The sequence below is a fragment of the Hemibagrus wyckioides genome, linkage group LG01 (genome assembly GCF_019097595.1).
Source record: "Hemibagrus wyckioides isolate EC202008001 linkage group LG01, SWU_Hwy_1.0, whole genome shotgun sequence".
NCBI classification, from domain to species: domain Eukaryota; kingdom Metazoa; phylum Chordata; class Actinopteri; order Siluriformes; family Bagridae; genus Hemibagrus; species Hemibagrus wyckioides.
In genome coordinates, this window is record NC_080710.1 from 15,767,685 (window position 1) to 15,781,096 (window position 13,412).

At 38.2% G+C, this 13,412-nt stretch overlaps 2 protein-coding genes across 2 annotated transcripts; one reads left to right on the forward strand and one right to left on the reverse strand.

The window, feature by feature from the left end:
* The first annotated feature begins 642 nt into the window (after positions 1 to 642).
* vamp1b (vesicle associated membrane protein 1b) lies at positions 643 to 6,360 on the forward strand. The gene is made up of 5 exons (XM_058398973.1): positions 643 to 1,280; positions 2,165 to 2,321; positions 2,430 to 2,588; positions 4,186 to 4,237; positions 4,827 to 6,360. Coding segments are annotated over exons 1-5 (387 nt in total). The 5' UTR covers positions 643 to 1,278; the 3' UTR covers positions 4,844 to 6,360.
* A 139-nt stretch (positions 6,361 to 6,499) lies between these two features.
* tapbpl (TAP binding protein like) lies at positions 6,500 to 12,969 on the reverse strand. The gene is made up of 9 exons (XM_058398744.1): positions 12,530 to 12,969; positions 12,162 to 12,362; positions 11,784 to 12,062; positions 10,693 to 10,881; positions 10,285 to 10,452; positions 10,017 to 10,120; positions 8,133 to 8,379; positions 7,457 to 7,527; positions 6,500 to 7,287 (listed from the first exon to the last, which is right to left on the reverse strand). The coding sequence occupies exons 1-8, from the start codon at positions 12,573 to 12,575 to the stop codon at positions 7,457 to 7,459; spliced, it is 1,305 nt and encodes a 434-aa protein (XP_058254727.1). The 5' UTR covers positions 12,576 to 12,969; the 3' UTR covers positions 6,500 to 7,287.
* Positions 12,970 to 13,412: the final 443 nt, after the last annotated feature.

A 13,412-nucleotide genomic window follows, 5' to 3' on the forward strand; every position in this document is an offset into this window, starting at 1 on the left:
ATTTTGTCTTGTCAGACCAGACAGGCTTTTTCCTTAAAATAGTCTTTAAGTACATGCCACATGCTATTTACTCAAGTATAGCTTCCATCCTGTCACACTGCCATAAAGGTTGATTGACGGAATATTACAAAGATGGTTGTCCTCCATGAAGGGTTTACCTTGGCAGAAGCTCAATCAGAGTGGTCAATGGATTCCTGGTCACTTTCCTCACATCCACTGTGGGGCACAACACACACGCACACATCACATTCACAACTAGGGGCAATTTATACACACCAGCATATTGTGTGTGTGTGTGTTTGTAGTGCAGCATTACTAGGATAAGGACAGGACTTAGGTCTGACATGATGCCAGCTGAAGCAGCTGTGTGCAACATTACTACTTCATTTTTTCAAGAATGGATGTATAAAACAGTGTTTCGGGCAGGTGCAGTATAGAGGGTATGACGAGAACCGCTTGGAGAACAGTGCTTTATAAGCAGCAGTGTTGTGCACGGGTAGAGGAGGAGGAGGAGAGAAGACCGTTCTAGACAGGGCAAAACAGCAAACTCAACACTATGTGCGTCCCAGGCGTGTTAGCGCAGAGAGAGAGAGAGAGAGAGAGAGAGAGAGAGAGAGAGTGTCCCAGCTCTAGCGCACCCACCGCCGTTGTGAGTGTTATAGTGAAGGGCGGGGGGAGCGACGCATCATTGCAGTAGTGAGAAGAAAGTCCTGCGCTAGTCCGAAAGCCTCAGACACGCATACACGAACACCGAAAGAAGAAGAAGAGGAGGAGGAAGAAGAAGAAGAAGCCTCGAACCTAAAAAGCCGACCTAGCAGAGACTCGTATGGTTTATTTTGTGCTGACTCCTTAGCATCTTTTTTTTTCTCTTGGAAGAAAACACCGCGTGTTGAATCCGGATATATATTGTGTGTTTGTGTGTGTGTGTGTGTGTGCGTGTGTATGTGTGCTGGCAGGACTCGGTTGACACTCGGTTCTGGGTGAATTATAGTTTCTCGTAATGCGCCACTCAGGCTGATGCTCCCGCTGCAGCAGTGAGATCTTCTCTCCTCTCCTGTCCGCTCTGCTCCCAGCGTTTCCCCAGCTGCGTTGGTCATCGCGCATTGTCCCATCAAAGCAAAACACAGTGCTGACCGTACAATTCTAGGGACTTTTCATCCTCCTGTTATCCTCTTCTCCACTTTGCTGCTATCTCGCTGACTTAAAACCCTTCCCCCCTTCATCTTTCTCTCTCCTCTTCCTCCTCGTCTTTAGCAAGGCGAAAGCGCTGCAGAGAGCATGTGAGTACCAATGCGGACTTCTTGCTATTGCATACAGAGCGCTTGTGTGTCTCTGTGTGTGCTTTCTCATTATTACGTTTTGTTGTCACTTTAGAACTCGTTATTTTTACGCAGGCTACTTGTTTTTTTTTTTCCCCAAGAAAGATGTGTGTTAGGTATTTGTTGACTTGCGGGAGATGCTCTGATCCACTGAACGCGTACTGCTGTTATAGCACAAAATATTCATTATTGTAGTGTAAGTAGCTGAGCTATCCTACTTAAAGAGAGTAAAAATGTAAAAGCATAATGTTTGTAAAATAGTTTTTTGTGATGCTCCACTATAAACTAAACTGAATTTAATCCATACTTGTACTTTTGTATATATATCTATATATATATATCTATATATCTATATATCTATATCTATATATCTATATATCTATATCTATCTATCTATCTATCTATCTATCTATCTATCTATCTATATATATATATATATATACGCACACAGAAATAATTAAGCCTTTCTTGAAAATGCGCACTTCCGAATGAGATCAGTGCAGTAATGGACTTCGTGCGTGACTGGTTACTGTGCTTTGGTGTCCTCATTATTCTTAGTCATCCAGTGTCCATTACAGCGTAGCTTTGGAAATAGGACAACATTTTCAAAACTCTGAAACAAGCCGGACCTCAGTCCTGGAAGGCTACAAAACCACAGAGTTCTACCACATTTACGGTAACAACATTCATAAGGCGAATCAGCAAGGCCTTCATTAGACGAATCTGGTGTATTAAATAGGCAAACAAAAATTTCTCAAGTGATGCAGCCCTCCAGGCCTGAAGTTTGAAAATCCTTTAACTGTGTACCGATTTTTATATTAATCCTCTGATGGTTTCATGTTCAGGTCAGCTCCAGCTCCAGATGCTGCAGCTCCTGCAGGAGCTCCCGGGGCTCCTGGTGCACCCGGAGCAGACGGAGCACCAGGCACAGGCCCTCCTGCACCTCCTCCCAACACCTCCAGCAATCGTCGACTACAGCAGACACAGGCGCAGGTGGAAGAGGTGAGCATGTTTTAGGAATTCTAGTTAATGCAATGTACAATTAATAATGAGACATTAATGATAATTAATCAAATTAGAATTAATGAGCTGGTCTGCTTTTCTGTGAAGGTTGTTGATATTATGCGCGTGAATGTGGATAAAGTCTTGGAGCGGGACCAGAAACTGTCCGAGCTGGACGACAGAGCTGATGCATTGCAGGCTGGAGCCTCTCAGTTTGAGAGCTGTGCTGCCAAGCTGAAGAACAAATACTGGTGGAAGAATTGTAAGGTGAGAAAGCTTGACAGCAGACACAGTGCAATCTGAAACTAGAACTGACAGTCATTAAAAATGCAGTTTTTTCAAAAATTTTTGGCTTATATTTAATCATTGTAATCTCTAAATTGCCCGTAGTGTGTGATTGCATGAGTGAATGAGTGTGTGTGTGTGCCCTGCAATGGGTTGGCACTCTGTTCAGGGTGTATCCTGCCTTGATGCCCGATGACGCCTGAGGGGGCACAGGCTCCCCGTGACCCGATGATAGATCGGATAGGCGGTATAGACAATTTAATGGAATGAAATATTTAATCATTTGGTTTGGATGAGCATAGAGCAGCCCCAGTTAATTATCATATGTACAAAGATATGATTAAGAAAAAAAAGTAATAGAGAGAATATAAGGGGAAAATAATAAATAATACATTGAGAGCACTAGATATGATGAAAAAGGGAACAAAGCAAGAAAACCTCTTATTTATGCACTCTTTACTTATCCTAATCTCAGGAGTGAAGAAATGTGCAGTGTGTGTAGTGACAATTAGTTAATGAGAGCAAATGTGGGCCCCAGGGAAAGTGACAGCAGTTGGTGTAGATACCATTAGCCATGGTTAATAAAAGCATTACCTAAGATATAAACCACAAGTGATTATTTTTTTTGTATATAGAATTGGTTAGCAGTATTGGAAAAGTACGTTAAGGCAACACTGGCAGCGTGATTCAGAGACGATACCTGTTGCCATGTTAGACACTGTGAGGCAGCTGTTTTATTCACTTCCTAATGTCAGGATTTCAGTCTCAATGAAACATTTTTGAGTGGTGAATTTTGGGCCCAAGCTTTACTCTGTAATGGCTATTTTGTGGCCTTAAACCTACTTTGCAATATTTTGGTTAGAATAATGAGACAGGATTATTTAATCAGGGGGCAAAGAAATACTTTTAAAATAATGTTCCTGAGCTGCAGTACATTATGTTGACAATCCTGTAATACTAATTCTTAGGGGTATTGGGCAAGAATTGGGGGGAGATTTGTACTCATACATCATACAGCAGTTTAGATCCACCAAACAGCATCAGCAATATGACAAAATAAACAAATGGCAGGATAATTCTGATACTGTAAGAAGATAAAAGATTCAAGAGTAGGATTTGTATATATTCGGCATGATTGTCATCATTATTATTTTATTAGATAACCATTATAGACAATACACATTGTGTGGATCAGGACACAGCCTTGTATTTTGCAGCTATTAATTACATTAATCAAAATCACAACAAACAGAGAGCCTAAACATCCAGCACTACATTTCTCTGTGCTCTCTGTGCAGCTTAATGGACGACATAACTAAGAGACAGTGTGTTGATTTGAAGGGGGAGAGCAGAAAACAAGCAAACCATTGTGTCAGTTCTTGTCTGTCATTAGGCTTTTAATCTCCTTTCTCTCTTTTTGATTGTACAATTTTGGATAAATAAAACTATACAGTTTCCTCAGTGTTAGAAACAGTTTACACTGACATGGTAATCAGAAATGTACAGCTGTAATCATGAATGAACACTTGACATGCAGTTGAATGCTTTTCTTTCTCTGTTTCTTTTTCCTTCCTTTCAGATGATGATAATGATGGGTATTATTGGAGTCATAGTGGTCGGAATAATCTTCTGTGAGTTCCACTATATTTATCATTTTAAAAACATTCAACACTTAAGTACAATTAAATAAAATTAAGTACATTTTTAGCAGATTAAAAATGTATTATAAAGATACACACTACTTACATTTTAGCTCATAAATAAACTAATAGGATGAAGTAATACATAATAATAATAATAATAAGAAGAAGAAGAAGAAGAATATAATAACTATTTTTAAAAAAGTCAATCTATTTTTACAGGTAACCTTCATGTATATAACTACAATGTCATTTTACAATTCCATTTTAACTTCATTATTATTATTCTCTTTTCTTTGTTGTAATGCAAGGCTATACGTGATTAATGTCCAGACTAGACTTTCTTGGCACAAGTTCAATAATTTATTCAGCAAAACATTTTCTGCACTTATGCCTAATCATTCAGTAGGAGGAGCATACAGTCCATTAAACACACTCTAAGCTACTGAGAAAGGAAGTCAGACTGCTGTGTGAATCTGTGCTATTTTAATCGTTTAATTGTCTGTTATTTGATGATCTCTTAATCTTTTTCTGTTCTGTCCCCTCCCTGAATCTTCTTCTTTTCCTCATTCCTCTACAGTGTATTTCTTCTCATGAGCTCACCCAGCTGACAGAGATAAGAAAACCAGTTAAAGGAGGCAGAAGATCAACCAAAACATAATGAAAAGCCCACTCATAAAGCCCATGCCTTTTCCTGTTCCCTCTCTGTTTTTACTATGAAGGCCTCTTATTCCAGCCATCTGCTCCTTACTCAGTGTGACAGCAGTAATCAGATTCACAAGCCTCCTCTTCTACCATAATCTGCTATGCTTTTCACTGACTCTTTCATTATGATTTCCTATAGCTCCTTGTCTTAGCATCTCTGACATTACACACACACACACACACACAGGGACATAGACCATGAGTATTTGTGGGATTAGTGGGATAAAAGGGTAGGTAGCTGTCTGCCTCTGTTGCAAAGGTGAAATAGGAAGTGTAGGTGTGTAAATTAAGTGACAAAGAAATTAAAGACAGGGGATTAAAGGCAGACATTTTTACTGATAAGCCAAACATCTTCAACTGACTTTCTAAGTCCTTTGGGAATTAGTAAACTAACCTCAATATCTACAACACATGTTGCTCTTTCCTACTGACACCACCTTCATGGCTTTATCCCCCATCTGCTTATTTCTATTAATGTCTACAAGATACATGAGAAGAAATTTAACTTTTAGTGTATATGTGTAATTGTCATTGCAAACATTACCTATAGAAACTTTTCATCAGATATATAGCTATAATTAGAAATATCCTGTTAGTTTGTCTGCTGTCCAATGACCAAGGAGGCAGATCAAAATAAACAGAAATATAAAAAGGAGAAGTGAACAGGGATGTGAGGGATTTTAAAGTTTTTTAAATATCGGTTAAGGAAAATCACTCACACACACACACACACACACACAAGGCATGGATACATACACATTACAAATCTATACAAAATGTCAGCTTAGGATTAATTAAAAATAAAACAAAACAAAATAAAAAAAAAAGGTTTAACACCATTTAACAACCATAAACTCACCTACAGAAACTGCCCCCCCACACACACATATACACACACACACTAACAGTTAGTAATTTATTTGTGTCTAATTACTTGCATGGAAGATTGGACACAATGTAAGACCTCATTCCCTTGATTCCTACTGCCTTTGTACAGCCTACACAGAAACATCTCACTGCTTCCAGCTTCCATGAAATCTCTTCAGTGTACAAAATATAAGATCTGTGAGCCTGCCAAAACATACAATACCCTGCTACATGAGAAAATGTGATGAGGGAAAAGATTTGACTTGCCATGTAGTGTGTTATTTTAAATCAAATGTCTTCATATACACAAATGTTATTATTTTTCTATGCAGTACAATTGCAAGAGCTTTCACTTTCCATGTTGCAGGCGAACTCAAAGTGTTTGTATGGCACATTGCTAAATGCCATTTATGAAAGATTTAGCACTGACCAATAGGAAAGCAAATCACTTATGACCATTTAGAGAAACCAGAGAAGAATTTAGAAGCATGCCTATTTGCTCTAACACTTTTGCTGATGCCAATAAAGAAATGTAAAATCCACAGTGTACTAGTGATAACTTCATGTGAAACTTCATTTGTACTAGTGATAACATCATGTGTATAAAAAATTTAAGAAGAAACAACTGAAACATGTATACAGTCATATGTTTAGTGACATATATTAAGGATTGTGGTTTTTATTTCACACCGTTTGAAGAATATTTTGATAAGAAACTAAGCATTTGTGAGTGACCTAAATTACCCATAAACCAAATTACTGTATTCACGCTGGGATGGCTTGAATTAATGGAATTAAAAGAGTGAGAAATCAGCAACAGCAGCATATCTTACTTGAAAAGTAATGACTTGCTATGAAGAAAGCATGTACAGCAGTATTAAAAGTTCCTCAAAATATGTTATTGTATGTAGTATGTTATTGGTTAGTTACTGCAAACTGAAAGAAGAACAACGAGAGGGTTGACAAGAAAAGATTCCTTGAGAGTCCAGTGTTTGATGGATTTGATTGTTCACATTTTAACTTCACACATATCAACATTCAGCTTTACATGTGCACCCATATATACACTCACTAAAAAAAATAACAGGATTATTTGCAAGTCTGCATCAATAGTCACTGGTGCACAGTACATTGTAGGGTGCAAACACACATGCACACACACACACACACACACACACATTTCTTAGAATTCTACAGCTAATTAATACTAAGGTACAACAAAATCTAACCATAACATTAACCTCAGTAACCAAAAGAACACATTTTTGGGGATTTCATTTTTTGAAGTTTCCTTCATGGGGATAGATATTCACACACTGGTGGGAGGAAACTGGAGCAAACCCACACAAACAGAAGGAAAAATGAAACTGCCCAAACAATAACCTGAGCTCAGGATTAATCCCCAGGTTTTGGAGTTGTAAGGCTCTACCTATCTGAGCCATCATGCCTCCCATTAAGCTCTTCAACACCTATTAATAAGAAGAAATGATTATTTTATTTTAATATTAAATATAGTCAGTGTTCATTAAGATCTCCTGTTGATTAATATAAATGTTTATAACCAATACATTATATATACAGTTTACAATTTTACAACAGTTACATGTGGTAGCATGAAACAGAAAGTAGCATACATACCTATCTTGATGCTTGATATAAAAACAGTACTGACAAAACCAGTGTCACCAGAATCATCCAGTAATATTCCCCTGTTAAATTCATCAAAAGGAAGAAAGGCTTTAGCACTCAGACTAAAACTACAGTAATCACACAAAATCTTAAATTGTAACCAATATGCTGCAACATGACACATTTATATATGCATTGCAATGTGTTTAGATCTGTCTGTGTCACACTTTTACATAAATTTGCCTTTAATATTCTTCACCTCAATATACATGGAGAAGGATTTTGTTATGTAGATGTGACTTAGGAACTAATAATAATGTATTATGGGTAATAATGTAAGCCTCAAACAATCATTTCTGGCATACATACAGCCAGTCCTTACATTCTGAGAAATAACTGTTCTGTAATTGTACCTGTGCCTGTTGCTGAGCATGTTTATCTTTAACACCTTTAAATATGTATCTTTTACCTAGAAATTTTGATATGGTGTAAAATTGTACATAAAGTGAGCATTCATATCTTTTAATGTAATGATTTAAAGTTACACTACATGAGCCTTTTATGTGAAAGGTATAAACTACACATAGAAAAGATGTTAAGAATAACGCTCCAATCAACAAGGAACGGTAAACTGTAGCACCCATTTTTCAGAGAGTTTATGAAATAAGAAGAACCCGTTACTCACATAGACTAGTGAGTTGACCAGGTTCAGGTTGGAAAACCGTCAGGCTCACATCACTGGGAGTTTGCAGGCCAACATGAGAGACTCTGCAGGTAAATACAGTTCCAGGAGGATACTCAGGTGGGCGGATGATGAGGAAGGATGAGAGAGAATATGTCCCATCACTGTGCTGCCGATGGCTGGAGAGAGAGGATCTGTCTGTCAGGGAGATGCTGTCTTTCTCTGAAGGGAGCTTAGAAAACCACTCTACCTGCACAGAGCCAAAACAGAGTCAGCTGATTCCTGAATGTGAATATGTGCTATAAACTAGAAGGTTTTATACTGTTCAATTCTGTTGATTCACAGAGAAAAAAGACATAAAATATTGACATGGTTTGTTTTAATGGTTTTATGGTATAAAACTTACATTACAAATTATGCAATTAGCTTATAGCTATTAAATTAATGCAATAATCAACAACTTGAGAGAAAAGAAATGTTTTATCTGTAATTTTACAGTTTTTTAAACAAATTCTATGTTTGAATAAATTACGGTATTGGTACTATTTATAAGTGCTGTCTGTTATTACTTGACAAGGTATGCCATTAGGGCATATTACAAACCCTTGACTATGAAACATTAGCTCTAAAAGGAAGTAGAATAACTGTGCGTAACTGTGGTTCTGTGACAGACTGTGAGAGCCACTCGGGTTTATATAAATAGCCAGAGAATGAGAATGACTTAGTGGGGGCCTATTAAGTGTTGCACTCATGAAATCTCAGTCACACGGTACCAGTTTAGCAATTAGCACTTGACACACTCCTGTCATGAACTACTGGGACAATTTCCTACCAGACCACCAGAGGGGGTGCTGGCAGATATATTGCTTCATGTGGTTATGTCACCACGCTCTTTAAGATCGCAAAATTCCGGACTTCTAGTAGTTCCAAGAATATCAAAGTCCACAAAAGGGGGTAGAAAGTTTTCGTATTTAGCTCCAAAACTTTGGAATAGTCTTCCTGACAGTGTTTGGGGCTCAGACACAGTCTCCCAGTTTGAATGTAGACTAAAGACTTATCTCTTCAGCTTGGCATACATCAAACACTTCCCATAACCTTGTACTCCAGTACATCTGATTAAATGCACATTCATCTAGAACTGCTAATATTATGAACAGCAGCTACGCTAATGCTGTTCCATTGTTTCCCTTCTTCTACCCATCCCGAGGCATACAGAGACTGTGCCGGCTCCAGTGGCATCCGGAGATGGACCAGCTCCAGCCGGGTTCTGCTTGTGAGGATTGGGATATTCAAGCAGCGCCATGGACAACAACCTCCTTATTGATTTACATAACATTATACACATGCTGTATCTGCATCACATAATTGTCACCCAAATGAGGATGGGTTCCCTTTTGAGTCTGATTCCTCTCAAGGTTTCTTCCTCATACCATCTAAGGGAGTTTTTCCTTGCCACAGTCGCCTCAGTCACCTCAGGCTTGCTCACTTGGGATAACATCTAGGACTGTCTGTGTGTTTGTCTGTTTATATGTTTGTTGTTTTCCTATGTCGTTTCTCATGTAAAGCTGCTTTGACACAATGCTTTGTTAAAAGCGCTATACAAATAAAATTGAATTGAATTGAATTGTCACCTGTTTCCGTATATTCTTAATGTGTTGGCCTATTTAAACCTGCTTATGTTCATCCATGTTGTGCTTTTTGTTTCAGTGAGCTCTTCAGATATTTGTGTTTTGTTTATTTCGTGCCATGTCCAAGTTATGTTGTGTTATTTTAAGTGTTGCTTTAAGTTAATAAAAACAATGACTGTTTTATCCTGACATCCTATATTTCCAACTATGTGCTAGCTATGTTCAGTGCAATGAGTGCTGACTGCATGTAAATACACACCGTTACATCTAGGGGGTAATAACGCTCACAATGGCAACTCAGTCTCTTCGGTGCCTCATCTGGAAATGTTATTTTGTTTTCGTGGAAAAAAACCCTGGGAGGTTCTAAAAGAGACAGAAATACAGGACAGCAGATCAACAGATGATAAGCACTGTGATGAATTTTAAAACTGCTGCTTTTCACTTTTAAGTAATCCCAAGAGCAAGGACATTTGAGCACGTTTGCGTTTGACTTTTGACATTTCCACATACTGGTAAGATATACTCACCTATGATGTTCATCTGAACTATTTGCTGAGTCTGAAAGGGCCCAGAGTTAATGGTGCAGATGTATGTGCCTTCATCTGAGACCTTTAACTTCTTCATGGACAGAGATGCATTTCCATCTCTAACTAGCAAGGTTGAGTTTGCACTTGTTCCATCTCGATCCACTGACACTATGGGCCAGAAAACAAATAAAATAATAAGAAAATATTATTCAAACATGTGTACTAACTGTCAAACTTTGTACATTTTAATAGATATGAGAAAAATCTTTAACATTTCTTTAAATAAAAATATATTCAAACTTTTCAAATATTATGAACATATAATTTACAATATGTATCATCATATTTAGTTACTGGATATACATTCACAATTATTGTATTGTATATTCATTCCCAACTTTTACTTACAGAATGTTCCTGACTCTGTCTCTTTCATATCCAGTATGGTTTTCCCTTGTCCTCTATACTGCCAGCGCCACTCAAGACCCAGATTCTGCTCTGTGGGGGTGTCCCTTTGCCTATAACCACAATCTAATACAATGTCTTCTCCTATAGCGGCCACAAGGGAAGGTGAGCGAGAGAACACCACAAACACGACTGCAAAGGTAAAAAACAGAGGAGGCATAGAGTAAAAAAGAGAGAGGATGGAAAAGTGAGGGATAATATGATGAATAATATATTCTACTATGAAAAATGACAAGACCAGTCTTATCTGTGCAATTTTCTATACTGATAGTTAACCTTTTTCATTACATAAAAAGAACACACTGACCATTTAATGCATATTTCAAAACAGTCATGAGACATTACTCTCAAACATTTCAGTGATCCTTGGCTGCTCGTGACCCTTTTGTACATCCTTGGACCACTTTTGGTAGGTACTAACCACTGCATACCAGGAACACCCCCACAAGACCTGTCATGTCGAAGATGCTTTGACCCAGTCATCTAGATCCTTGCCCTTGCTCATTTTTCCTGCTTCTAATAAATCAGCTTCAAGAACTGACTGTTCACCTGCTGCCTAATATATCCCACCCTTTGGCAGGTGCCACTGTAATGAGATAATCAATGTTATACATGTTATCTGTCAGTAGTTTTAATGTTATGGCTGATCATTGTATATAATCTATACTGTATTAACTAAAAATATGAAATACAGTACATTCTGCAATTTGTAGCATAATTTGCATTATATACATGACGTCCAAAATATAGCAAAATGCAGCATGCATTTGAATACTTTCAGTAAATCAATTTGATAGATTTACACTGTTGTTACACTGACTAATTTGTGTAGAATGTTGCTGGTTTGTTCACAACCCAAGGTATATACTGTATGAACAATTAAAATCACCAATGATTTCACCTGCCATTGTCTTTCACCATTGTTCAGTAATTCGAATAAAAAAACAAACAAACACATAGTGGTGTGACTCAACTGATGGATTCATAGGTGTGCATATAATTCTAGCAATAAATAAAATTGAGCAGAATAATACCGTCTGTGATCAGAGTTCCCCACTGGCTGAGAGGAAGCTGAAGTTTGCTCTGTATTAGTGACGCAGTATTTGATTCTGCATTCTCATCGGTCATCGTCTGTAGCACCAGAGTGAAGCCAACACCACCTCCTTCAAGCTGGACCGAGACGATGAAATGAACAGGTACAGAATCTGCTTTTGTGCCTTGAGGGATATAATGACTCAATTCACAAGTCACTTCTTGTTCATTACAATCAGCATGGAGAAGAGACTCTGCTTCAGGTATCTCCACAGATAAAGCTAACCCAAAGACAAAGAGGCAAAATGGATAAGTATCAATGCTTATAAAGCAAATTACAAAATGGATGACTTTTTGCGCAAGCATATGGACAATAGTACCTGTGGCCTCAAAAATAAGGTCATCAGCACTAGGATTGTCAGGAGGGATGTAGGGGGTGATGGTGTCTGCTGAGAGGTCAGGGCTCATAGGAAGGTCCCTTAGTACCACAGTGGCAGGGGAGCGTATGAAGTGAGCTCCAGTCATTCCTCCCCCTTCCTCAATGAAGGAGCAGGACAGCACCACATCAGCAACCTGCACACCTGCGAGAGACAGACAAACAACTAGGAAAAAAGCCAGCTCTGTAATACCATTATTCTTCAAAAATGAATACAACCAAAACACATATATTTAAAAAAAAAAATCCTGATTATGGAATGTTTAAAGGAAATCGTCACGTTAATGAAAACAAATCATCTGTAAAACTCACTGTTTGTAAGCGCGTGCAGAGAAGCGAAAATTAAGATTTCCAGCATGACGAAATGAATTCTACACACACACACACACACACACACACACACACACACACACACACACAACTATAACTGTAACTCAGCACCTTTACACTGTTTAGTCGGAAAAAATATAAAAAACGATCCGATCGAGTCTAAATGTTTGTTGGATTTTGGACATCCCCCAATTCAATGCAGTTTCACTTTGCATTTAAAATCAACTTCCGCCTTAAGATGCGCAGTTGTCTCGTGCAGGAACCAGGCGTTTGCTGACAGTAACCTGGGCTTAAATGTGCGCTATATTTTGCTGGAGTTAAAGTGAAAGTGAAAGCAGTAGCAGCAGACGTTACGTTTTTTATTCTTAAAGGGGACCAAGGGGACTTTTGGTTGAAATGTATTAAAATGTCTAATGCGTTTTTATAAACTATTATGATGACGACGACGACGACGATGATGATCCATTCATCTTCTGTACCATTATTCTACACAGGGTCACTAGAAGCATGTAGCTTAGGATCTAGCTGGATTTACATTTACATTTAGTGGAAGCAGATGGATGGAAAAAATTGACAAATTTTATTGCTGAACTATATTAGCGAAACATATCAGATCAAAGTATAGTATACACCAATCACTCATGACATTAAAACATCCAGTTTAATATTGTGTACTTGGTTTGCAACACAAGGTAGCTGGTGTGTGTCAAGTAACATCCACTTGGATGCCAGGAACCAAAATTTCCTAGCAGAACATTGCTCAGAGCATCACACTGACTCCGCCAGCTTGCTTTCTTCCCATAATGCATCCTGGTGCCATCTCTTTCCCAGGTACAATGTACAGCGTTACAACTCACAAGGGATG